Raw genomic sequence first — 26,790 nt, 5'->3', positions numbered from 1 at the left:
GTGCGTTGAGGTATATGTGGAGTCAAAAAACGTTATCTATGGAGGCAAAGAAGGGAATGTATGAAAGTATAGTAGTACCAACACTCTTATATGGGTGTGAAGCTTGGGTGGTAAATGCAGCAGCGAGGAGACGGTTGGAGGCAGTGGAGATGTCCTGTTTAAGGGCAATGTGTGGTGTAAATATTATGCAGAAAATTCGGAGTGTGGAAATTAGGAAAAGGTGTGGAGTTAATAAAAGTATTAGTCAGAGGGCAGAAGAGGGGTTGTTGAGGTGGTTTGGTCATTTAGAGAGAATGGATCAAAGTAGAATGACATGGAAAGCATATAAATCTATAGGGGAAGGAAGGCGGGGTAGGGGTTGTCCTCGAAAGGGTTGGAGAGAGGGGGTAAAGGAGGTTTTGTGGGTGAGGGGCTTGGACTTCCAGCAAGTGTGCATGAGCGTGTTAGATAGGAGTGAATGGAGACGAATGGTACTTGGGACCTGACGATCTGTTGGAGTGTGAGCAGGGTAATATTTAGTGAAGGGATTCAGGGAAACCAGTTATTTTCATATAGTCGGACTTGAGTCCTGGAAATGGGAAGTACAATGCCTGCACTTTAAAGGAGGGGTTTGGGATATTGGCAGTTTGGAGGGATATGTTGTGTATCTTTTTATGTATATGCTTCTAAACTGTTGTACCCTGAGCACATCTGCAAAAACAGTGATAATGTGTGAGTGTGGTGAAAGTGTTGAATGATGATGAATATTTTCTTTTCTGGGATTTTCTTTCTTTTTTGGGTCACCCTGCCTCGGTGGGAGACGGCCGACTTGTTGAAAAAAAAAAATTATTATTATTACTATTGTTATTAGCAGTAGCAGAAATGTTTGATTCTTTGCTGTGTTCAAGAGTAAACACATGATGTCACTGTCCAATACTTGTCCAAATAGCCATTCCAATATACAGTCATGAATGTGTTTACATTATTTATACTGTAGTTTAATAGCAAATAATGAACAAACAAAACACTCACCGCACTGAGTGGTGGGAGGGCTGGCTGCCAGTTGCGGGGTCGGAGGGAGGGTAGTAGGAACTCGCAGTGGTTGAGGAAGTGGTGGAGGCAGTGGTATTTATTTATTTATTTATGTTGTGTATCTTTATATGTGTATGCTTCTAAACTGTTGTATTCTGAGCACCTCTGCAAAAACAGTGATAATGTGTGAGTGTGGTGAAAGAGTTGAATGATGATGAAAGTATTTTCTTTTTGGGGATTTTCTTTCTTTTTTGGGTCACCCTGCCTCGGTGGGAGACGGCCGACTTGTTGAAAAAAAAAAAAAAATTTAATAATTTGAACATACAGAGGTACAAATAACATACATGTTATTAAACCATAACATGTATGTATTTAGTACAATTTACGACATTTTCATGTATTTTATGATTGTTCATGGTTCAACAAGGTAAGGAAGCAGTATTGTATTATATTTCCCTGCAATATTTTGGGGCACCAAACATTCGCGATTTTTCAACATTCGAGAGGACCTTGATCCCCTAACCTTCGCGAATGTTGACGGAGACCTGTATTTCAGTCTTGGAAGTGGGAAGGGCAGTACCTGCACTCAGAAGGAGGGAGGGGTGGGGCTGTTACAGTTGGAGAGGAATCTGAATTCTAATGTCAGCAAACTTCTGGCAAGACAGATTGAATAAATGATGGTGAGCGAGTTTTCCTTTTTGAGTCACCCTACCTCGGTAGGAGACAGCTGTTGAGGTAAAAACAAATCATATAGAAATGCTAAACCTGTAGGGGTTATAAAGCACCATGAGAATGGGAGGTAAAATAAGATTTGATACGAGGAAGTGATGGATAGCTCTAGTTTCTGGAATCCGTAATCTTTCACCAGCATTAAGGCACCACCTTGGAAAGGAACTAAGCTAATTAATCTTACAAGTTATAATACAATTATTTTCTGTATTAAACTCTGACAATACCCAAATTTCTAATGATGTTTTACAGTTTTTCGATTTCTTTTCCAGAGTATCCCGATGAGCGAGCTGGAAGGAACCTGACGCTGGTAGCGAAAACACTACAGACACTAGCCAACTTCACTCTTTTTCAGGGAAAGGAAAATTTTATGGAATTCCTGAATGAGTTCATAAGTAAGGAGCAGGAACGATGCAGAAGTTTCTTGAGATCCATCTCTGTGAGTGTAAAGTTGAATTAGATTTTTAATTTTACAATTAGAAAATCACATCCTTCTTATTTTTCACATGTAGGGCATTCACTGTTCTTGTATATGATTGTCATGCTTTTTGTAAGGAGTGAGTGTGATCTTAGCTTATAAAGGAGGGACTTTTGCCAATCAGTCAAGTGCAAATTCTTCTTTGCAATATTTCTACACAACTCAGTCTGAAAATCATGAAATTAATGTATTTCATTTATATTAAGAAAATGTTAATTAACTATAGGCTGTGCCAAGATGGGTGTGGTATATTGTGTTAATTTTAGTAGTTTGGTTAAGTTAGTTTTGGTGCTATGTTAATTACAAAAATTTGCTGTATCAGTTGATATTTCATAAGCATAAATCATTGAAGATTTATTTTTAGGGCAGTTCTGTTTGTTGAGTCTATTGTCTAGAAAACATGAGAGTTTTAGTGACTTGTTTTCACACTTTCCCTCTCCCACCAAGGTAGTGTAACCAAACAAAATTAACATATTCACCATCATTCATTCAATAGCTGTCTTGCCAGAAGTGCAGGGACATCACAATTCAAATCACCCTTTCAACTGTAACATTCCCACCTGTACTGTACTTTCCATCTCCAGGTCTCGAGTGTGACTAAACAGTTTACCCTGAATACCTTCATAAATATTACCTTGCTCACATTCCAATAGTACATCAAGCCTCAAAAACCTCACCTCCACTCATTCCTGGATGCTCAAGCCCCTGGCACTTGATGAACAGTACAAGTGATTTAAATTTCATATATATTTATTGTTATAATGTTATATTGATAGTGTTAAAAATTTATAGTGCAGTATTCTGAATAATACTGTATGTATAAATAAATTTTCAGAGTTCTCCAACTGAAGAGGACATCATTCTTGAGTTTGATGGGAAGATTGATCTGGGGAAGCATTTGGCTCTACTTCATCTCCATCTTGCAGATGCCCTTGCAAAAATAAATACACAGGTAAAGGATTTTGTTTGGTTCATACTTGTTGTATGTACTTTAGCACACAGTATAGTAAAAAAGAGTTTTAGCCAGGCTTTCTTGGTCCAGCCACATGCCTGGACCTAGGCAAGCACCAGACGAGCCTCGATTATGGCCGGTCTCCGAAAGTAGAAAAACTCTTGGAACTCACCAAAGGTACATATATAGGTGTAATACATGGGTTTGCATAAATACTTTTACACATTATTATATTATTATTATATTTGGCAGAAATGCTAAACCCAAAGGGGTCATGCAGTATCAGGAGACTAGGAAGAAATCAGGTTTGGTCCAAAGAAGGGAAGGATAGGCCTAATTCTTTTGATTAAAAGCTATGACTGACATCAAATTATCATCCTTGAGAGGATGTACAGATGTTAGTAGTTTTATGAAGTCCCAACTATTGTAAGATTGGCTTTATTAAAAAACTGCTATTGGTAATTTGCACTGTACCACATCTATGATTGCAGCCCATCATCCTAAACAAAGTTGGTATTTTAATCTGGTAAAAGGATGGTGATACTGGTATACACATGATAATTTAACAGGGAATATTTTACAGTTGGCTTGATGGGTCTTCAGTTTCTGTCCATACTTCAAAAGTGTATATCACTTTCATGTAGTAGTTTATTTTTGTTATTAAATGTTAACATATGACAACCACACTGAAATGATATACAGTTATATTGCAAAATTTGTTTAAAAAAGTATGAACAAAATTTATATAGGTGTTAGGACAGGTTTTTCATTTCAGTATTTTTCAAATTCTTTTATTACATTTTTGATGGGTTTGTATTATACAGTAGTACAATATATATTCATGTAGAATATAACTTTTCCAGAAATGTTACACTTTTTTTTTTATTCCCCAGGGTTATGAGAGTGAAGCTAGCAGAGTTTTGGCTCTTGTTGATGACATCAGCACTCTCTTAGGTGGAGACCACAATGGAGCGCCTCTTGTATCCCGACAGTTGTCTACACATGCTCATGTGTGTACTCCACCTCTTGTGTCTAACCCATCACTCATAGCCACGCCAACGCACATCAGAAATAATTACATGTAAGTATTTAAAAATGCACATACAAGTCTTTATTCATAAAAACATCACAAGCCGATATGGTAGATATGTACGGTACGTAGGTATGTAAAAGATATATTTTGAAGATCATGTTATGCTCAGTGTTTTGGAAATTTAAAAAATACTGTACATTGTTCTTTTCACTAGTGGGTTGTAAAGACAACTGATTCACTAATATCCAGCTGAATGAGGGATATATGGCACCTTCATATCTTACTGTAGCTGTCGTTAACTCCAGACCAATGGACAGCTCAGTTCCAACACTTTTCATCCGTTGTGCTTTAGTTGCTATTTTATAAAAAAATAAAAGAATTACAGGACAGTGCTATCATTATAGATATGTGGTACATTGTTTCTTATGAGAATACCTGAACAATGGCCTATGTATGTAAAGCAAAATATAAAAAAGAAAATATTTTGCAAATTCTCTCATTTTTATTTATCAGAGTTCTGATGTTGATGTTCTACACTGTATGCTTCTGATGAGAGGTGACCATAACCAGTATTCCTGATACTGTTATTTAAAAAAAAATTCTAGTCAATTTCATTAAGATTATGCACTTTCGATGTCTTTCTGTGTTTACAGTACATTTTTTTCATGCTCTCACTTTCTCACTATGCTACCTCCTTCCTTTTGTATTTTACTCATGTAAATTCTCCTTGGGAACATTATCCATTATCTTCTCATGTTCATTCTATATCCCTACATCTTGCTATAACTCATTTTCTATACGATTCCTTACCCCACAAAAGGTCGAGTAATTTGACCACCTCTTAAAAATAAAAAAAATTGGCAATGTTATAAACCTCCCTATTCCTTATGCTTCCCATTTTTGTAATTACTCTTAATACATTTTCTTTTTTTCCACCAAGGTAGGGTATCAAAAAGAAAAAAACATTGTCAGTGTGCAGGCATTCTCTCTCCCAGACCCCTCCTTTAGAGTGCACGCACTTGTTTAAATATTCATGAACATGTTAAACACGTGTGCTCATGGCTATTGCTGATCAATCTATGTTATGTAAACAGGTTAAAAAATGAGCACCTCCTTCTGTTTATTTTGTACAGTAATTATTTTATTTGTTTTATTTAATGCCTTTAAAAGACATTACTGTAGATCATTGGCAAATAACAGGAAGCAGAAGCTAAAAAAAAAATCCATTTCAGCAGCATTGCAAAGTTTATCAACTGTTGTAAAAATAATAAGAAAGGTATATCCAGCAATTCAATAAAATTTTGTATTTGATTGTAGGAGAGAAGACTGTGTGGATGGTGTAGTGGAGAGCCCATTGAGCATGGGGTTGATGGGAGGAGGTGTGAATATTGGTATGGGTCCTCCACCAACTACTACTCTGAAGTCACAGTCACTACCTCGAGCTGCAACACCAATCTACTCCCAACACCAAATAGTATGTGCATCATGGATACAAGTGTTAATTAATTTCTCTTTGAATAAATGCACCAAAATTCTCACAATAACCATATGTTAAAAAATCTTAATGTTTTTCCTTATGGTTACTGATATTCTAACAGGCCATTGGAAGCCCTGGGCTTAACTTCTATCGAGACAAGACCGCAGCAAATGACCTGTCCACCAATGATGAATATGTTCTCATAACAGCAATTGATCATCGCACAGAACCACAGAATTACATGTTTCCCTCTATGTAGGTTACTAAGAATGCTTATTGTTTGTGTGAATACAAAACTTTTTTTTATTTTTTTTCTCATAAAGTATTTCATTGTTGGTTTCCAAGGTACAGTTTTCATCTGATTTAATTTTGTTGTTAAATGAAGCCTCTTGAACATGTCTTAAATTATTCATAGCTATTTTGTAATCATGTAAGAGTTTTTTTTGAGTACAGGTTTCCCTTGGTTCATGTGTGCTCAGCATCATCTGTAATATTAGTGAGGGAAAAGTTTTCATTGCAGACACTTTGATGTTGGGATACACTTTATATAGAGAGTAATCAACTTGTACCCCACCTGCTCTTGGTAACCCCACAGACATCTATCTACCTTTAGGTGCCACAAACAGGGGCAGTGCTGTCTGAGATTTTTCCCAGACAGTTTATTTACTTTCTCAAGTTTTCATTGTGGTTAAGGATTTCACGAATATGAGTATGAAAGTAAAGGATGGGTGTCCTGTATATGAGGTTAAAGTTACAAAAAGCACTAAGACAATTAAGTGTGCTTTTTCTAGTGAATGGTTTCACAATGCCAGAGTTGATTTAAATTATTATAATTTTATGCATAGGCATCATAATTTGGGCTTTTGCTGGTTGTGCAGTGAATGTGTGCTTGAAGCAGATGTTCTTCACGAGGGGAAGAATTCTAGCTTTTTAAGGATCATTTGTAGATAGTTTTTATTCCTGTAGTTGATGCAGCGAGTGGTACTGTTGGTAATATTTCGAATAATTTTGCTAAAAAACTTCAACAGATGGATGAGAAACTAACCTAAGCAGTGAGTATCTGGCCCTGTTGAGTGTCCTCAGTCTTTTGTTGATGTTAGGAAGGACATTGAAGAAACAAATTGGAGGGAGAAGATGCCTAGCATCAGGATTGACTGTAGAGTGAATAGTGTGGTTCAGGATCAGCAGGTTCTAATTGTCAAGCCAAAATTCAGTGTTCTAGTGGACACTGCTGTCATTGGCCATATAACTGATCCTGAGCTAAGTAGGGTGTGCCAAACTATCAGCATCAATCTAAAATTAAGTATCAGTACTGGGAAAAATTGTTTTCATCCCATCCCTGGCTAGTATAGTTGCCATGGACCTAGAACTATTGCATAAAGCAAGGGACACCTGTAGGTATTTCATTAATATTTAAACTACATTGTAAAATAGGTGGATACTGTATATTGAAGTACAGTGGAGACCCTACTTACGATCAGCTCCCAACTCGAACAATTATGCAAGTGTATTTTTGTAAGTGCTTTTGTAAGTGTATTTTTGGGGTCTGAAACGGACTAATCTAATTTACAATATTCCTTATGGGAGCAAATTCGTTCGGTAACGGCACCCGAACAGCCTTCTGGAACGAATTAATATCATAAGTCGGGGGTCCACTGTATTAGTTTTATTAAGTGATTCTGTGAAGCTTTATTATGCCTAGTTTCTCTTAAATTTCATTCTGGTAAAGTGCTTTTGTATGAATAAGATAATAAAATTTAGTACCAGGATAAATAGTAAAAAATATGTTATGCCGAATTAATATTTTAATCATAAATAAGCACTAAACCCACAAGGGTCATACAGTGTTGAAATGTGTAAAAATATTACATTGTTTAGTAAAATGAAAATAAAATTCACACACCTGATAATTATAATTTTCAGAGAAGCGAACAATAACAATACACCCTTGACGGATGTGCGACTCAGTAATGGAAACACATATTATATGGCTGAAGTGGCCTCGCCTGGATCACCGCTGCGTCAGGGTGGTTCACCATTACCCAATCACCCAGGAATTATGCACCAACCTTTGCGTGGCCATCCACATACTTCTCACCAACCACGTCTCTATCCCAGGTATATTAGAATGTTTATCAAGTGTACAATTTTAATTGTTTGATAATGAAAGTACTAAAGGCATTGGCTCCAAATTTGCACACTGAAATCACTCCTTATTAGTGTGTAAAACACACACAGTGAACTCCTGAGTTTCGTGAGCCTCGTGCTTCGTGAATTTCAACTTTCAGCAACTTTTTTCGTCAAAATAAAACCTTGAAATAAAGCCTTAAAACTCAAAGCTTCTCTTATCTTCCCCTCTGTCCAACCTTTCCTGAGATAACCCCTGCCCTTTCTACCCCAGATTTATATGCTCTCTTTTGCCCTTCTCCATCCTATCTGCATGCCAAACAACCCCTCTGAATTATATCCTTAGTGGCCTCACATCACTTTAATTTCTACCTTCTAAATTCTCTACATGATATTCATGCCACACATTGCTCTCAGAAGTGACATCTCCACTGCCTGTAGCCATCTTCTTGCTGCAGCATTCAAAACCCATATAAGTGTTGTTACCACTATACTCTGGTACAATCCTTATTTTGCCTCTATAGATAAAATTTTCTTCCCACAGATGCTTAAACACACCATGCTAACATGTCCACTCACAAATAACTCACTACATCCATTTCCTCCATAATTCCCTTCATCCAGTCTGATATTCAATCTGTAATTGCCTGGATTTTTTGTTACACAGTTAACAGCAGTACTAAAGTGTTTAAGGGGTTTGACACCTCTTCTTTAAGTTTTTTTTTTTATCCAACTTCTTATGGAAATGTAATCCTATTGCATTTGAACAGAGTACCTCACAACTTTTAACTTTCTGTATATAAAAACTACCTACAACATAGCCTCTTAAAACCCTTTTAAAATAAGTATTTTATCCAAGTTCTAATGAATGCATTTAGTATTTGTACACCCTTATGCACTTTAAATATTTTTTTTATAAAAACTTGATAGAGAACCCATAATAGATAACCTTATTTACTGTATATTGAAATTCTCTCACAAATCTAGATGCCACTTCCCCCCCCTCCTTTCCCAAGAGCATGACTGCATTCTCTTTCCATGCCTAATTGTTTTAATCATAGTTGACAAATGATATAAACTATTTTTGAGCACAGTACACCTATTTAAAAACATAAAAACATAATTTTCAATATTTTACAGAGCCACAGCTATGTCCTCAAGAAGCCATTCATTGAGTGGAGTTCCTCAACCAGCTGAAAGGCGTGCTTTATACCAAGATGAGTGTTCAGAATTGTACAGCTACATGGATTCCTGCTCACACCAAATAAATGCTCTATGCATGGACAGTGAAAATAATATTCAGGGATCACAAACATCAATCTCTCAACTTTCAAATATTGCATCCTCAGGATACCAAAGCATTGCATTCTCACAATCATCTTCCCCAGTTGACTCTCTCTTACACACTGATAACTCCAGTTTACTGTCACGGGAAAATGGAAACCCAGGATTGCCTGGGCTTCGACAAATTCTGCATGGATCCCCATTAGGTGAGTGGTAACTTGAATAGGCAAGCTTTGGTAGCTGTCATAAATTTTTATTATTATTCAGTGGCTTACATTACTGCTGTATTACTTATAAATCATGGCTTTAAAGACTATGGGCATGCTTTTAGGTTAATACAGTAGGGCCCCACTTTATGGTGCTTCGCTTTACAGCAATTTGCTAATATGGACATTTCAAATTATACCCAGAAATTCATTTATATGACTCCTAAGTTGCTATTACAGCATCTGTGCGCCACCCATCCACTCAGTCTACATCTTTCATGAGCTCCGCATCTCTCCCGATTGCCTGAAAACTCTCCAAAATTTCAGTTGTTTTAAAGCTGGTTAATTTTACATACTATACTCTGTGTTACAATGACATCTAAGGGTAGTTGTGATAAAAAGAGGAGTCGTAAGACTCTTACGTAAAGTGCTAAGTTAGAAACCCAGTGAGCAAGGTATGTCTTTGGCTGAGATAGTACTGAGATACTACTGATAATTGTACTTATGTGTACCTGTACCTAAATAAACTTACTGTGCTGGCATGTAGGTACATTAAAATCACTATCTGGCATTGTTACAAAGTAGGAGTAGCTATGCCAGGTGAGGGAGTAGCTAAGAGTGTCTCACTAGTGTTGATGCAATAAGTAAAATAATAATAATTACTCTGGAGTGCTTTACATGTTATATATTATGCTATGGGAGCAAGGGGCTAGTAACCCCTTCTATATACATTTCTAAAGTTAAAAAGAGAAACTTTCATTTTTCTTTTTGGGCTACCCTGCCTTGGTGAGATACGACCAGTTTGTTGAAAGAAGAAGATATTATGTTAAAGACATTTTTGTTTATCCATCTGACATTTTTTAAAAATTATATAAGAAACACGCTACATATCATATAAACAAAATACAGTACATAAAATCGTAGCAAAATGAATTAACATAATTGTGAGGTGTGGCAGGCGTACAGGAGTGTATGACAATAATTACTATAATACGTTTTCTCTAGTACACCACCAGAGAAACTGTGTAGTATTACTGGGAGCAAGGGGTTAACTGTAGAAATTTTTTTTTTCATATATAACAAAAAAAGGCACAATACCGTGACTGGAACGATACACAAATAACCCGCACATAGAAGAGAGGAGCTTTCATATGCTTCACTCAATGTCATTTACTCTAAAAAGGGTGTGTTGCATGAGAATGGGAGTGTTGCTGTTATATATTCTACTGCACCAACATTAAGATAATTTGTACACAATGTAAGGTGTTTGTATTGTGGGGAAAACGCTTCACAAACCTATGCATAGTGCGATATGAACACGTATCAATGACAGCCAGTACGCATGTATCAAATACGTATAAATCTGACTGCCCACCAAAACGCTGACACCATATGCACATTTATAGAGCACCTTCCCCATGGTGTTTTATAATAATTATTTCTACAAGTGAAACTGGGTGTTGCCATAAGCTCTGCATCTCTCTTGGTTCCATTTGGAAACTTTCCATAGTTTCAAGTGTTTTAAAGTTACTGTCACAAGGCTCTTTCTTTCAATGAACTCTGAGAAAGTGTGGCAAGAAATGTATAGTGTTCACTGGTGTAGCACTTTTAAAGAAAATATGACAAGTTTATTGCTGACATGGAAAAACTTTTACTGGTGTGGATTGAAGTTCAAACTAGTCACAATGTGCATTTAAGGTGAGCCATTATCCAATCAAAGGCCCTAAGTCCCTTCAGTTCTATGAAGGTTGAGAGAGGTGAGGAAGCTGCTGAAGATGAATTTGAAGCTAGCAGAAGCTGGTTTTATCTTCTGACTTCCTACAATAAATACTACTCATCTTGCACCCTACGTTAAGGCCAAAAGTATTTTAAGGTAAGTAATGAGTGTACTGTACATGCATTTTACATTTTTTTTAGGCCTATTTCTATTGCTAACTTGTTTACACTAACATGTATTATCAGGCATTTACATTTAAAAGTGAAAAAAAAAAGGCGATTCGCTTTACAACAGTAGCCTGGAATCTAACCCACCATATAAGTGGGGCCCTCCTGTAGTGGCAAATCATCTGCTGGAAATTATTGCTAAGTTTGCATTTCTTTATCTTGGTAGAATCTTTTCAATAGCAGCTTTCTTTAGATCCATAAGGAATGTGCTTCTTAATGTGCTTGTGTGTGTGTGTTCCTACAGCCTCACCCCTGCATCATGCAGCTGCCTCCAAGCATCGTGCTGTGGCAGTACACCCAGCACACTTGGGGCATGCAGGTCATGTGTCACTTCATGGTACTCCAAGACACATCCCTAGAGTTTCTCCACCCAAAGGTACACACTGCCATGTTTGTATAAAAGCATTTGGGAGTATTAACTGCACCCTTAGATCAGGCACTACTTTTAGAAGATTATCACTGATTGGGATATGGATACTCTGTTTTGAATGGAGATAGTATATTATGTATCCCATCATATTAGTCTTTGGATACTCATTTTCCCTTCCTACTTGTCATGGCATAGGGAGTCCAAACAGCAGTCTCAGTTCCTCGCAGAGTGTAGAGGATCTTTCCTCACTTCGCCGGGGCCGCACCCGCCAGCGTCGCTCTGCTTCATCATCATCCGATTCTTCTCCTGATACACGCCCTGCTTCGCACACTCATGCCCATTCTCGCCGTCCCCATGCTCATCCCCCTCGCACCAATCCTCACTGTTCTCCACGCTTGGCACCAAATACAACATTAAGGCAGGAACTTAGAGCCAGGTCTCGCCATGACCGTAGCATTAGTGGAAGAAGAGGAAGAAATAATAGGTGAGTTTTAATGTTTAATTTCTGCTTCAATCTAAAATAAACTTAGGGACATGCAAATGAAAATATTTTACATATTTATGCTGATATATATGTATTAGGAACTGTGTATAACTAGCCCTAAGTCATCATGGGCTGCCTACTGTAAATTGGGGCATACTTTGAATTTCCCCAAAATATTGTTTGTTTGGAATTTTTTTTTTTGGCTTGGGTGCACAAAATCAGCATTATGCAAAGGTTATACACAATAGCATAGATTATCAACTTTGAACTCTTTTTTTTCAAGGGTTGTCATGCCTTGATACTGAGGGTCTTTTATTAATAAAGGAATTGGATTTAAGTTTTGTTAGACTTTTGTGAAATTTTGTCCACCCATAAGACTGCAATGAAAAATAAGGCAAACCATGGAATAGATTATAAAAAAAAAAAATTAGGTGGTGTGTTGTGGCATCTGTGGACAGAAGTATTGTAATGTATGGGGGTAAAAAAAGTTAATGTAAGAGGATATAGTGGTTCCAACATTTTTTATGTGGGTGTGAGGCATGGGGTTTAAATATAGCAATGAGGAGGAGGCTGTAGTCAGTGGAGATGTCATGTTTAGTGCACTAGGTGGTGGTAATATTATGCAGACAATGCAGATCATAGAATTAAAAGGTGTTGTGGAATCATGAAGGGTATAATTTAGAGAGGTCAATAATTCCTCAGAGGATGGAGAGTACTAGGATCAAGAGGGTGTATAAATGTGGGAAGGAAGGAGTTAAGGTTTTGAATTTTAGGGGCCTATGTGAACATGTTAAGATTAGGGACTTCTTCAAGGGGGGGCTCCTTGGCGCGGTGAAGAGGATCTTGGTCTGAGGAATTAGACCTGTCGGTCTCCTTCCTCAGACTGAACCTAATTACCCCCCAATCCCCCCATCCTCCCCTTTTTCCTTTCCTCCTCCTCCTCCTCCCCACCCCTCCCTTTTGCCCTTCCTCGTTTTGACCTTTGGGATTTTTCCCACAGGCACACTAGTTCATAGGTAGGGGAAGGGTATCAGGGTCCATCCCATTCCGTTGAGGTTCTTGGCGGTGGCGTAGTTTGCCGTGGGATCTGGATCGCCTGGGAATGTCCCGATCCCTCTCCGGTATCCCGGAGGGTGTCTTTCGGGCGATGGGTGTATCTCTGGAAGCCACCTTTCAGATTCTGGGGGTGGTGGCCGAAGGCGGTATGCTTTGTGGCGGATATCTGGCCGCCCTCTCTTTTGTCCACCGAGGTAGCTAAGCAGATGTGAGGTTGCTATCCCGGATTGCTGGTTTACTGGCATGAAGGGTAGGGTATGGCACGGGTTCTATGCTGCATCTGTGGTGCTGAGGTCCTCTTGGGCACGGAGGGAGATTTCTGGCCCTTTCATTCCTCCTAGGAACTATCATTCCCCGGTCCCCCTTTTTTTTTATTTTTCTTTTCTTCTTTTTTCTTAAAAACAAAAAGAAAGAAGTAACCTAACCATGGAGTCCCAAATCCACGACCCTGGGCCCCTTATTGTTACCGCACCCTGTTCTGACCTCGCCTCGTCTTTTGGCCACTCTTTGGACACCCCCTGTATCTCTTGCTGGTGCTGTTTCCTCACCCGCTTCAGGTACCGGGGCTTCCACTGACTCCTTCGATTTGTCTGACCTCCGCTCTCCTTTGACTATGCTTCCGGCCTCTCCCTCTATGGTGCGACAATTTTCGAATCGCCAGCCCGTCTCACGTCGGACCAACTCTGGTCCCACTCCTAAATGCCACCGACAATCTCCAGACGACGTTACTTCGTTACCTTCCCATTCTACTCGGAAAAGACCGACACGTCATGCACTCCCTCTCCACACTCAGTTTCGGACCACACAATGGACTAAATTCTTTACTTTACGACCAACTTCTTCTACTGCCTATCTTTCTGACCATAGTATTGGCAAAGCGCTCCTACGCTACATTGGTAGAGATATTTCCTTTCATGCTTTTAAGAGTGGTACACGCATCATCACAGTCCAGAATTCTACCCAAGCCCATGATCTTCCTCTTCTTTCACATATCGATACTATTCCTATCACTATCACTATCGAAAAACATCATTCCCTCAATTCTTGTAGTGGTACTGTTATTCTGCCCCATACCATAGTCCAACAGAATTTCCAGACATGTGGCAATGACATTCTCAAACAGCTGGAACTCCAAGATCTCCCAATTCTCAAGGTAGACACTTATGTTCTTCCCGCCCGCGGGCGAAGACGATACCCTTGCAATGTGGCTCGTTTAACTTTTGATAGCCGTGAACTCCCATCCTCTGTTTATGTAGCAGGACATCGGTTACAAGTTCGGAAGGCGATCCCTACACCGCAACAGTGTAGGAATTGCTGGCGATTTGGCCACCCAGCAAAATATTGCAGATCTATAGCCGAATGCCCATTCTAATACATCTTGCAGTCAACCTCCCTCTTGCCTTAATTGTCATGAGGCTCACCCTTCGTTGCCTCAAAGAGGCAGAAGGTCTCCCTTATGCTATGGCAGTTTCTCATCTCCGCCTCCAAGGGAGACTACCCCGTGTTTCTTATTCTCGTGTTTCAAAACGTCCCCCCACTTCTGGGGTCCCATCTTCTGCAGCCTCCTCTGCGGTTGCCAGTCCCATAGTCACTCCTGTATCTAATTCTTTTGCTGTCCTGGGCTCAGATGTCCCTACTTCAACACCTCGGTCTGTCCTCACTGCTTTGTGTTCTCCCTCACAAACCCCGGTATCGACAAGACCTCGTACGACACCTCCTCCCAATCGTCCCTCTACTTCTCAGAGGTCCAACAAATCTCCTTTAACCCCTCCTTCCCTTCATCCACCTCCACATTTTCCCTTCCCGGTCTCTGTACCTAGGTCTTCCCCTTTCGCTGGCTCCGTTACAAGTGTGGAGGTTCATCCTCCTTCTCATACTGTGCCTTCCTCCCCTGTCCCCTCCCAAGTTTCTTCCTCGTCTGTCCCCTCCCACACTTCTCCAGTTCCCTCCCCCCTTTGCCCCCCCCCCCCCCCCACCTTGGTACAGTCCATTACAGCTCCGATCTTTACTCAAACTCCTCCTCCTTCCATCTCCAATATTGTCTCCCATACGACATCTCTGAACTCTGAAACACTTGAAGCAATCTCTGAATATATTGCAGAGGCCAAACCATCAATGGACACTGATCCACCCTCTGTTCCTTCTCTTTCCTCTTCTCCATCTGCGAAACTCCTTTCTTCACAACGCACCGTTCCTTCACTACTTGAACGTTTTCCTTTGCCACCGCACGTGGACTTTTCTAACCCTTCTAGTCCGTAGGTACCCTTACCTGCGGATTTCAGATATCTTTATCGTTGCCAATCATGGCCTATTTACAGTGGAATATTCGCGGCCTCAGGGGTAATTGGGGTGAGCTTCAGATGTTGCTCTCCCAGTTTTCCCGTTGGCGTTTGCTTACAGGAACCAAAATTACACTCTGCTGTTATCTATCCCATCTCAGGCTATAATTTATTGTATTCTTCAGATCCTTTTCCTGATGGGACCTTTAATGAAAGTGCCCTTCTTCTACGCACTGATATTCCGTACCATCAGCTATTTGTTCGTACTTTGCTGCATTACACAGCAGCCCGTATCCACTTGCATAGGTGGTATACACTCTGTTCTTTGTATCTCTCTCCTTCTCGGGCATTATCTATCCCGAATATTGCCTTTCTTGTTTCGTCATTACCGCCACCACTTCTGTTACTTGGCGATTTTAATGCCCATCATTTTCTCTGGGGGGTCTCACTGTGATTCCTGTGGCATTCAGTTAGAGGCTTTTCTTGCTACCCACCCCCTCCATGTTTTAAATACAGGTACTCACACCCATTTTGATCCTCGGTCTCATACTCTCTCTTGCATCGATCTCTCAGTCTGCTCTTCCTCCGCCGCATTAGACATCGCCTAGTCTGTTCTCCCGGATTTACATGACAGCGATCATTTCCCAATCATTCTTACTTCCCTTTCATATTCACCACCTCTTCGTAACCCACACTGTCAATTTGATCAGGCAAATTGGAACCTTTACTCACAACTAACTGTTTTTAGTGAGGTTCCTTCTTCGTCCTTCATTGATGAGCTTTTACACCTCTTCTCGTCCTCCGTTTTAACCGCAGCTTCTCATTCTATACCCCAAACTTTGGGCAGGCATTCTCAGAAATGCATGCCTTGGTGGTCTCCTGCTTGTGCTCGTGCAGTACGTTTGAAACGTGCTGCGTGGGGCAGGTACTGGTACAATAGAACCACAGAGAGACTTCTTGATTTTAAGCAGAAGCGTGCAATCGCTCGCCGTGTCATCCGTGATGCTAAACGCATTTGCTGGCGAGATTATGTCTCCACCATCACCTCTGCTTCCTCTGTGAGTGCAGTCTGGAAAAAAGTACGAAAACCGAGTGGTAAATATTCTCCTGACACGGCTCCTGTTCTGCGGATTGCCAGTGTTGATATAGCAAACCCACTAGATGTTGCTAATGAAATTGGCAATCATCTGGTCCGTATTTATCGGGGGCTCCATCTATGCCCCTCGTTTCTTTCCTCAAAGTCTGCCAGAGAGTTAGCACCCTTGGACTTTTCTTCTCTCAGAGAAGAACAGTATAATGTGCCTTTTACACTTCAGGAACTGGAGGCAACACTCTCAGCTTGCCGATCATTGGCAGCTGGGCCCGACGACATTCATATTCGTATGCTACAACATTTACATCAGTCAGCCCTTGCAGTCCTATTATGCCTTTTCAATCTTATTTGGTCACAAGGAGTTCTTCCACAGCTGTGGAAATCTGCCATTGTTCTCCCTTTCCGCAAACCGGGTACTACGGGACATGAAGCCTCCCACTATCATCCCATTGCTCTTACCAGTGCAGTTTGCAAAGTGATGGAACACCTGGTAAATAGACATTTAGTGTGGTATTTAGAGAGACACAACAGTCTCTCCACTCGTCAATATGGCTTTCGTAAGGGTCACTGTACCATAGACCCCTTGGATACGTATGTTCATAATGCCTTTGCTAATAACCACTCCGTTATTGCCATATTTTTTGACCTTGAGAAGGCATATGACACAACTTGGAGGTATAATATTTTGGCCCAAGCCCATTCCTTAGGCCTTCGAGGCAGTCTACCATCCTTCCTTAACCCTTTGACTGTCGAAGGGCCAAATCCTGAAGTTGCTTCTGGTGTCGCAAAATATTCGAAAAAAAAAAAATTATTTTTTCTTATGAAATGATAGAGAATCTTTTCCCGATTGTAAAGACACCAAAAAAACGAAATTTGATGGAAAACTGACGGAATTACGCTCTCGCGAAGTTAGCGACTTCGGCGATATTTAAAAATCGGCAATTTCGCCCACTTTGAGCCCTATTTTCGGCTAATTCCGTTATTCCAGTCAACCAAACTCATAACTATTTCTTCAGAACTCTATTTTTTCTATCGATTGAGTACAAGAAACTGCCCATTTACCGATTTCAACTACCCAATAACATGGTCAGAAATTTGCAATTTGGCCAATTTCACGAAAATTAAAAAATACGACAATTTCAAAATAAGGTCCAGAATGAACAATGCAGACATTCCTGGCTCTAAAATAACATTTTCTTTGTTCATCAGTCATGTCTCCAGGTCCCTGTGATATTACTCTTGCTTTTTATTTTGAAATTTTATTCAAACAAAAAATAGAAGATTTACTGTTATGCAGACTACTGCAATACTGTAATAATTGTAAAAATTACATCAACCCATTCATGACTGCGTATTAGAATGGCTATTTGGACATTTATTGGACAATGACATCATTTGTTCACTTTTGAACATCGGCAAAAATCAAACATTTCCTGTACTTTGTGCTCCATTTCCAGGTTCTTTTTATAGTAAAATTAATCAAAATCACCTCCATTTCTATAATATAGTTTCCATTCTATCAAATGAGACCAAGAAAACGAGAATACAACCACAAATACTATACGAAAATAGACCACAAAGTCGGCATTTTAATTAAAAAAAACGGTCGGAGTTTTTTTTTTCTCGTTATGCACTGCGTGCTCCAGGATTTTTTTTATGTGGTGCACACTGACCACACAGACCCATTCTCTCACATGTGGGCCTACTAGCTTTCTCCTGCCTGATTTGAAGCCGCTAGAATTTATGAGTATATATACGTCAAACACGGTACCTCACAAACGTATATATACGGCCGCGACAGTCAAAGGGTTAAGAACTTTTTAACTGACAGACATTTCCGTGTTCAGGTTAATAATGTGCTCTCCCCGGACTTTATCCAAGCTGAAGCTGTCCCCCAGGGATGTGTTCTGAGCACAACACTTTTTCTCCTTGCTATAAAAGATTTGGCCTCTAGTCTTCCATCCAATATTTGGTCATCACTCTTATGTTGATGACTTCACTATTGCTTGTGCAGGCGCTGACTGTCACCTCATTACAGTTTCTCTCCAGCATGCGGTCGACCGTGTTTCCAATTGGGCCACCACACGATGGGTTTAAATTTTCCAGTACCAAAACTCACCAAATTACTTTCACTAGACGCTCTGTCATCTCCGATCATCCTTTATACCTCTATGGCACCCGTATCCCTGAACGTGATAGTCAGGTTTCTAGGCCTCCTCTTTGACCGTAGGCTATCCTGGAAACCTCACATTACCTCTCTGAAGACAACTTGTCACAGCCGGCTGAATCTTCTTAAAACCCTTGCTCATCTTTCATGGGGAGCTGACCGTTGAGCTCTCCTTCGCCTACATTCTACCCTCATTTTATCGAAACTTGACTATGGTGACCAGAGCTATTCAGCTGCCTCTCCTACTACTCTATCTAGCCTCAACCCTATTCATCACCAAGGATTACGTTTATGCCTTGGTGCTTTTCGCTCTTCCCCTGTCGAGAGCCTCTATGCAGAAGCGAACGTTCCATCCTTATCCAATCGCCGTGATGCCCATTGCCTTCGCTACTATGTACGCTCTCTTGATCTCCGCAACCCTTCCATTTATAGAATGGTCACCAATATTAGTAGACATTCTTTATTTGTTCGCCTCCCCTGTTTGCTCCATCCCTCTCTCTTGTCTTCTCTTCAATTTCCACCTTTCTATGTTCATGTAGCATCTCACTTTTCCCTACCCCCTTGGGAAGTTCCAGCTGTTCGAGTCTGTTCTTTCTCACTCCCTTGCTCGAAAGCCCAACTGTCTACGGTAGCTTCCTGCTCTCTATTTCTTGACCACTTCCACTCTCATGCCATTGCAGTGTACACAGATGGCTCTAAGTCTTATGACGGCGTAGGATTCACAGCAGTGTTTCTGGACAGCGTCGTACAAGGGCATTTACGAACTTCGGCTAGTATCTTTACTGCTGAATTGTATGCCATTCTTGCAGCACTAATCCGTATTGCATCTATGCCTGTGTCATTTGTGGTTGTCTCAGACTCCCTTAGTGCTTTACAGGCTTTACAGAAATTTGATACACCTCACCCGTTAGTCCTCCGTATCCAACTTTGGCTATGCCGCATCTCTACCAAGCATAAAGATATTGTTTTTTGTTGGGTCCCTGGTCATGTTGACGTACAGGGCAATGAACAGGCAGACACTGCTGCGCGGTCAGCAGTACATGACCTACCAGTTTCATATAGAGGTGGTCCAACGGACTATTTTGCTGCAATAGCTACCCACCTTCACACCCGTTGGCAACAACGTTGGTCTACCCTACTCGGTAACAAACTTCAATCTATTAAACCGAGTATAGGTTACTGGCCGTCTTCTTGTCACCAGTGCCGAGGCTGGGAGACTACTCTCTCCCGTCTCCGCATTGGCCATACTCGTCTTTCTCATGGAGAGGTGCCCTGCTCCTCTCTGAGAATTGTGAAGTTCCATTATTGGTCAGCCACATTCTGTTAGACTGCCCACTTTATCAATGAGCACACAGAATTTACCTTCAACGTCGTCTTCGCCCTGCTGCTCTCTCTTTACCTTCCCTTTTCGATGATGGACCCACCTTTCATCCTGACTCTTTCATTGACTTCACAAACTCTGATGATACCTTCAGCCCTTTCTACCTCGATCTCTTGCTACCCTCTACCCTGCACTATCCCCTGCCCCGCTGTTTTCTGTAACCTACTGATCATCCCTCCCCCCTTCTGCCGCCCAATACCCTCGCTTCCTTTCCTACCCTGCAGTGCTGTATAGCCCTTGTGGCTTAGCGCTTATTATTATTATAATAAAAAAGATGACTAGGGACTAGTGTTTCTTCCAATGTTTTGCTGTTGGTGTGAGCAAGGCATCACACAGGGATTTGGGGGAATTGGTTAGCCAGATTTTAGAAAGGGTAGTACTGGCACTCTGAAGGAGAAATGGAGATGTTGCAGTACATTTCTGACAAATTATTATTATAATCAAGGGGGAAGCGCTAAACCTGGAGGATTATACAGCACCTGGAGGAGGATATGTGGAAGGCATTCAGGCTTAATTCAGGAACTGGAGCACAGATCCAATTCCCTAAATCAAGAGCCCCTCACCAACATCAAGGAACCTTCCTTGAGGGGCATTTCTGACAATAAATGTTTTGTGTTTTGGGTCACTGCCATTGATGTATAAAAAAATCCCAAGGGGTAGGAGGTATTCATAGTAAATTTTAAGGTCTTATGAATGGTAAGATATAGTTGTTTATTATAAATTACATAAAGAATTCTAATAGGAAACTGAATAATTTGTTCATAGTTAATTTACATATGATAGTTACTCTAAAGTTAATTATTTTTGTCATATCTTCCAGTATGAGAAACTTGTAAATGTGACTCTCTTCACAGATCTTGCGACAGAGAGGACTTCCCCCGAGGAACGACTCACTGTTATGAAGATTCCGAAGACGATGTGAGTGTTGCAACCAGGTCATCAGGAGGAGCTGGTATGGGCAGCTGGATGAAGGATGGGCGGCACACAAGTCAGGAAGAATACCAGTTGTCTCTCAATATGGCTCCACAGAAATTACTAGATCAACAAGAAGACCAAATGAGAATCATAGTTGAAAGGTAGGTAGGTTTTTTCCCCAAAATGTAAAGACAGTAGAGTAAAATTTTAAGCAATGCATGCTAGGATGACCTGTAGACGAGAGTACAGTGGACACTTGGTTAACGATATTAATCCGTTCTAGAGAGCTTGTCTTCAACCGATGTTATCGTTATCTGATTTAATTTTCCCCATAAGAAATAATGTAAATCCAATTAATCCATTTCAGACACCCAAAAGTATTAAAAAATATTTTTTTTAAAGATTAAATTTAGATATACATACAGAAAACAATGACATGAATATAAAGCACTAATAAAATGGATAAATGAACATTTAACATCACACTTGCCTTTATTGGTGTATGAAAGACATGTACGAGGCAAGAGGACGGCGAGTTTATTGTGCTTCAATATGATGATAATATCTCTACGGCTTATTTATCTATCACAATTCATCTACTATGACAAACAATATTAACACAGAAACATGATGCATACTCTAGAATGAATAAAATATGTCAATGTATGCGAGGAGTAAGTGGTAGTGTTGGGTTTATAAGGGCCACTGAGAAAAGCTGTACAATGGTGGAGGCACCAGCAGAACCCACCTCTACTGTTCACACTTAATGTACGCAAGTTTATTCAGGTATACACAAATAGTTATGTACATAGATTATCATACATAGCAGCACATGTGTAAAGTACCTAAGTTAATCCAAAAAAAGTCAGTGACTTGTTTCCATTGGGGTCCTTTTATATTTATACTTACACTTACCTTGGAGATGTTACAATGCTGGAAGAGGTTTAGGGTGGACAATAGCAGGCCGGTGTATGTTCAGCGGCCCTTTACACATCCAACAACATTGGAGAGTTACTTTTGTGTTGTTTTTCTATCGCTTACTTGCTACACTGTTAATTCTACACTTTATCGCTGGCTGCCACTATAGCGTTTACCTGCTGCTTTAGCATCATACGTATCATTGAATCACTGCAGAAGGCGCATTCTCCCCTCTCTTCCTCCTCCACTTTGCTACGAGTTTTTTCTTGAATTCTATTGTTTCTTTACCACAGGGTTGGCGCTAGAAGTTTTCTTTGGGCTCTTGGTGGCTTATTTAGCAGTTACAATCACTAAAAACATGTACAGTGAGGACAATTCCATGCATATACACGTGGAATTGTCCTCACTGGCACACTGGCTGTACATGGGCTCAAGCCGTGCGGACACGTTCAGGATGAATGTCCTTAACAGAGTTTTTCATCATTAGCCGAGCAAATATTTTGAAGCAAAAAACTTATCTATATCCGATTTTATTGCTATCCAATGGCATCGTTAACTGAAGGTCCACTGTATCCTGCTCACAATCGTAAAGAGCAAAGTTACACCCTGACTGTCTCCTTTCACCTAGCAGTAAATAGGCACCTAAGAAATAGTTGTGGGGGAGTCAGGCCTTAGGTAAGAATCTCAAGCCATACTATTAACTTAATAATCAGTTGCTCATATCTTTAATGCTGGATGTCCCTAATGTGTTTAGCACTTTGAATATAATTTTTGTATCTCTGAGATAGCCTGAATACTTTCAAAAATAAAAATGGCTTTTACGGGGCATTGTCTTAATGACATGGAGGAGATTACAGCAGGCTACGCTGTTAGAAGAGTTCCTAGAGGTATGTATGCAGGGAATTTTTGATAACACCTCGCACTAAAGGTCAGTGCTGTATGACTTGTGGGATTTAGCACTTAGTTTTTATTATAATTGTACAAAAGGTACTTACACTGAAGCCTTGCATTGTCCAGTAGGCCTAATGCAGGGAGGAGGCAAATTAATTAGAAGCTCTCCCTTCCCTGTAGAAGATTTCTTCAAGTGAAGACTTCCTTTCTGGAAAATAGAAAGAAAATATATAGCTTAAGTAAAACCTACTTTGATACAAATTATTCTTAAATATTAATTACCAGCTTGAAGACTGCCAGGGGTCTGTTGGTAATCCCCCAGCACACATAAGGGGGATTACCAACAGACCCCTGGCAGTCTTCAAGCTGGCACTGGACAAGCACCTAAAGTCAGTTCCTGATCAGCCGGGCTGTGGCTCGTACGTTGGTTTGTGTGCAGCCAGCAGCAACAGCCTGGTTGATCAGGCGCTGATCCACCAGGAGGCCTGGTCACAGACCGGGCCGCGGGGGCATTGACCCCCGAAACTCTCTCCAGGTAAACTCCAGGTAAACATTTGTATAATATATTTCTCAGATTAATGAGCATGGAGCAAGAGTTTCGCCATGAACAAGAGATAATGCGAAGAGAGATGCATAATAAAGATGCTCGTATTGATGCTCAAGCTAAGAAAATTGCAGCCCTGGATTCTGCAAATACTCAACTTATCCGCACTATTGCTTCTCTGAGTTCAAGGTTGGTTTTTAGTCATTCAAATGTCAGTGTAGTGTAATCATGATAAATTATAGAATATTATCTATAGTACTTTTCAGTTGAAATGTACTGTAAATCTATTTTTTTTAACAGATCAGGAGAAATAAAGCAAGAACTACCTGCTGACAATAACATCGATTCATGCAATGCATCCGACACGTCCGATTACAAAAGCTCCTCCTGTTGATTATCCAACTAATCCTCTTATTCTCTATAAATTTTATTTGAAATTGTTAGATTACTGTAAATAAGCAGTAATGAAAAATGTATATAATAAAGTAGATACAATATATTAAACATTTATGCACATGCAAATACTGTTTGTAAAAAGTGGTGTGAACACACGTTTGTATCCACTATACCGAGCACATTATTGTGCGTTTCCATATTGGGCATTTAAGTACAATTTTTTTTTTTTATTCCTATTACTTTGTCTCCAGTAAATCTCTCGAGTTTCCACTTCAAATATTTACCTCATGTGGCCCTATATGTACCGTTTCTATAACAATTATATTTTGACATTCCATAACTTCTATTAAAATAATTTTTTGGTACACAAAAGTATTCTCTTTGACTTCAAGCAATTCTATATGGTCTTCACAATACCCCCACATACTGTACATATGTATATGTGTCAATGCAGACATTGTATACTAAAAGATCTGACTGTATACAATATCATAGTATATATCTAGACTCGTATTGGATTACAATTATCTTTTTAAAGTGTTATATTTAAAAAAAAAAAAAAATGCCGAAGATTTTCATTTCAGTAACTGGATTAGATATCTACTTTTTAGATAGTCCATTTTTTAATTTGTAAATAGAACTGCAAGACATGCTTTATAACTTCATTGTATACAGCATGTTAAGTGTGGACACTTTGTACAGGTATGCTTTATTTACATAGTAGTTCTTTGTTAGGAACAACTAAGAACACCAAAGATTAGATTTATTGGTCGTCATTTCTCAAGCTCAACGTCAGTGCAGTGCGTCCGACTCACTATTTTATGTACATTAGCATACTGTAGATTTATTGTAAATAGCTATAAAATATATTTGTTCATATTTAGTACACAAGAAAAGACATGTGTAACTTTTCCACATTTCCTGATACTCGTCATTGTGTATCAAAGAAACAGTGCTTATGAAGCACTCTATACTTGGAAGGCCAAAGGTTTATCAAGGTTGTATATTTCTAAGTCCACATCAAAATGTGGATTGTGACATTTATACTAAACATGTAATAGAAAAAAGTAAATTACTGATTATAAATTTATAGAGAGTTTTATTTTTATGAATTCAGAGTAACCAAAAAAAAAAACACCAGAGATAATAAAACAAGTGTTGGGGCCAAAGGCTGCTGACAAATGTGAAAAAAATGCGTGAGTGTACAGTACCTAAGATTCCAAGGTATATTTGTATAGCAATTCCTAACATCCAGAAACCTAGTGCAAGGCATACAACTAGTTAACACCAAAGATATTTACTGGCAAGTGTGTGTGAGAGATACATGATATGTTAACAGTTGCTTAACATATTTATAGATGGGGAGTTGCCAGCTGCTTTATGTCAATGACCTGGTTCTTTTGGAAGATTCGGAAAAGTTGTAAAGGTACATACCTTTACAAAAGTAAACATAGGAAAGAGCAAGGTGGAGAGACTGGAGGAAGTATTATTATTATAATCAAGGGGGAAGCGCTAAACCCGGAGGATTATACAGCGCCTGGGGGGGATGTGGTAGGCATTCAGGCTTAATTCGGGGAACTGGAGCCCAGATCCAATTTCCTAAATCAAGAGCCCCTCACCAACATCAAGGAACCTTCCTTGAGGGGACTGGAGGAAGTAAATGTCAGATATTTGGGAATGGACTTGTTGGCAGATGGTTCCGAGATGAGTGAATCATAGAACTGATGGTGGGTAGTGCATTAAGACATCTGTGGAGGCTGGAGTCAGAAGAGACTAGTGTTTGAGAGCATTGTGTGGTGTAAATATTATGCAGAGAATCTGGAGTTTGGAAATCATGTGGTGTTGAGTTGCCAGAAATATTATTTACACAGCTGAGAAGTGGTTTGGACATTTAGAGAGGGTGGAGAAAAATAGAATGACTAGGAGGGTGTATAAATCTGAGAGAGAAGGGTATAGGTTGTCCTAAGAATGGTTGAAGGGGGAGGGGGTAGGAGAATAAAGAAGGCTTCAAGTGCTAGGGACTTGGACATTCAACAATCTTGTGTGAGCATGTTAGGAGAGGGAGGCAAGTGGTTTTTATAATCTGATATGCTGCTGGAGAATGAACAAGGTAACACTTATGAAGGGATTCAGGGAAACCTGTTAGCTGCACTAAATTCCTGGAGGTGATAAGTACAGTGCCTGCACTCTGAGGAAGGGATGGGAATGTTGCAGGTTGGAGGGTCATCTGAACTGATGTAAGTGCCATTGCAACCCTAATTAAATCAGTGACAGTTTTTCCTTTGCTGGGTCACTCTACCTTAGTGGGAGAGGTGTATTCATAAAGATCACACACTGCCTTGAGAATAAGAGGTAAAGTAATAAAGTTTGTTCTAAGGGAAGGGTAGCTTTCTTTGGAGCAAGACCTCTTTACCATCAAAACATTCCCACTGAAATGAAAATAATGTAATAGGAAATTATTTTCTAGCAACATGCTTATAAGTGGATTGTAAAAAAGTGAATGCTTGTGTGGGGAATTGCTAACAAGATAAAGAACAAAAAGGTGCAATACCGTAACTGGAACAATACACAAATACCTCGCACATGAGAGAGAGAGAGAGGAACTTATGACATTTCGGTCTGACTTGGACTGTTCTCTGACAGACTCAAGGAGCAGTGTTAGGCTGGCCGAGACCAATAATGCTCTTTTCTGTCATGTTAAGAGATAGTCATCCTACTGATTGGTCTTCTGCTAAAACTATCTACCCTACTTCTATCACAGTTGCTGCCTATTGAATCCTCCCTTATACTACACAGCTTTCCTTGTATGACTCTTAGTGCTGGCTTTTTCTCTGTAGATGCATTCCTTATCCATTACAGTGTCAAATGCTCCAAACCTCAGAACACAGGTGACAACCTGATCCTCTTTTCTCCTCTTTCTACCTCTTCTTTCCTATTTGTCCTTTTTCTTGTTTTGGGTTTCTTTTGCCTGGAGTGTTTTGTCCTTCACTCTGTCCCCCCCCCCTACCACTACTACTACCACATATCTTGTCCTGTCCCTGCCAGCTGGCCTATA

The 26,790-nt window shown here is 39.9% G+C and overlaps 1 protein-coding gene and 1 long non-coding RNA gene across 4 annotated transcripts in view; one reads left to right on the top strand and one right to left on the bottom strand.

Annotated features, from left to right (window-relative positions):
- LOC128691137 (ras GTPase-activating protein raskol) overlaps positions 1 to 24,825 on the top strand; it is a 791,339-nt gene extending 766,514 nt beyond the window's left edge. Inside the window, exons 14-25 of one of the 2 annotated variants that reach the window (XM_070089113.1) lie at positions 2,013 to 2,179; positions 3,054 to 3,170; positions 4,064 to 4,251; positions 5,521 to 5,677; positions 5,802 to 5,935; positions 7,604 to 7,798; positions 8,948 to 9,297; positions 11,486 to 11,617; positions 11,807 to 12,095; positions 20,926 to 21,147; positions 23,370 to 23,528; positions 23,640 to 24,825. In XM_070089113.1, the coding sequence (XP_069945214.1) occupies positions 2,013 to 2,179; positions 3,054 to 3,170; positions 4,064 to 4,251; positions 5,521 to 5,677; positions 5,802 to 5,935; positions 7,604 to 7,798; positions 8,948 to 9,297; positions 11,486 to 11,617; positions 11,807 to 12,095; positions 20,926 to 21,147; positions 23,370 to 23,528; positions 23,640 to 23,733 (2,204 nt within the window). In that variant the 3' untranslated portion in view covers positions 23,734 to 24,825. Of the gene's footprint in view, positions 1 to 2,012; positions 2,180 to 3,053; positions 3,171 to 4,063; positions 4,252 to 5,520; positions 5,678 to 5,801; positions 5,936 to 7,603; positions 7,799 to 8,947; positions 9,298 to 11,485; positions 11,618 to 11,806; positions 12,096 to 20,925; positions 21,148 to 23,369; positions 23,529 to 23,639 lie in introns of those variants that run through there. The other variant, XM_070089114.1, reaches the window with a different exon arrangement.
- LOC128691141 (uncharacterized) overlaps positions 11,868 to 26,790 on the bottom strand; it is a 29,879-nt gene continuing 14,956 nt past the window's right edge. The window contains exons 3-5 of one of the 2 annotated variants that reach the window (XR_011392486.1): positions 22,900 to 23,003; positions 20,966 to 21,106; positions 11,868 to 12,005 (exon numbers count right to left, since the gene is read on the bottom strand). This is a non-coding gene — a long non-coding RNA (uncharacterized lncRNA). Of the gene's footprint in view, positions 12,006 to 20,965; positions 21,107 to 22,899; positions 23,004 to 26,790 lie in introns of those variants that run through there. The other variant, XR_011392487.1, reaches the window with a different exon arrangement.

This window comes from Cherax quadricarinatus, chromosome 27, assembly GCF_038502225.1.
Source record: "Cherax quadricarinatus isolate ZL_2023a chromosome 27, ASM3850222v1, whole genome shotgun sequence".
NCBI lineage: Eukaryota > Metazoa > Arthropoda > Malacostraca > Decapoda > Parastacidae > Cherax > Cherax quadricarinatus.
Note: the sequence above shows the minus strand (reverse complement) of the source record. Positions and strands in the feature narration are given on the sequence as shown.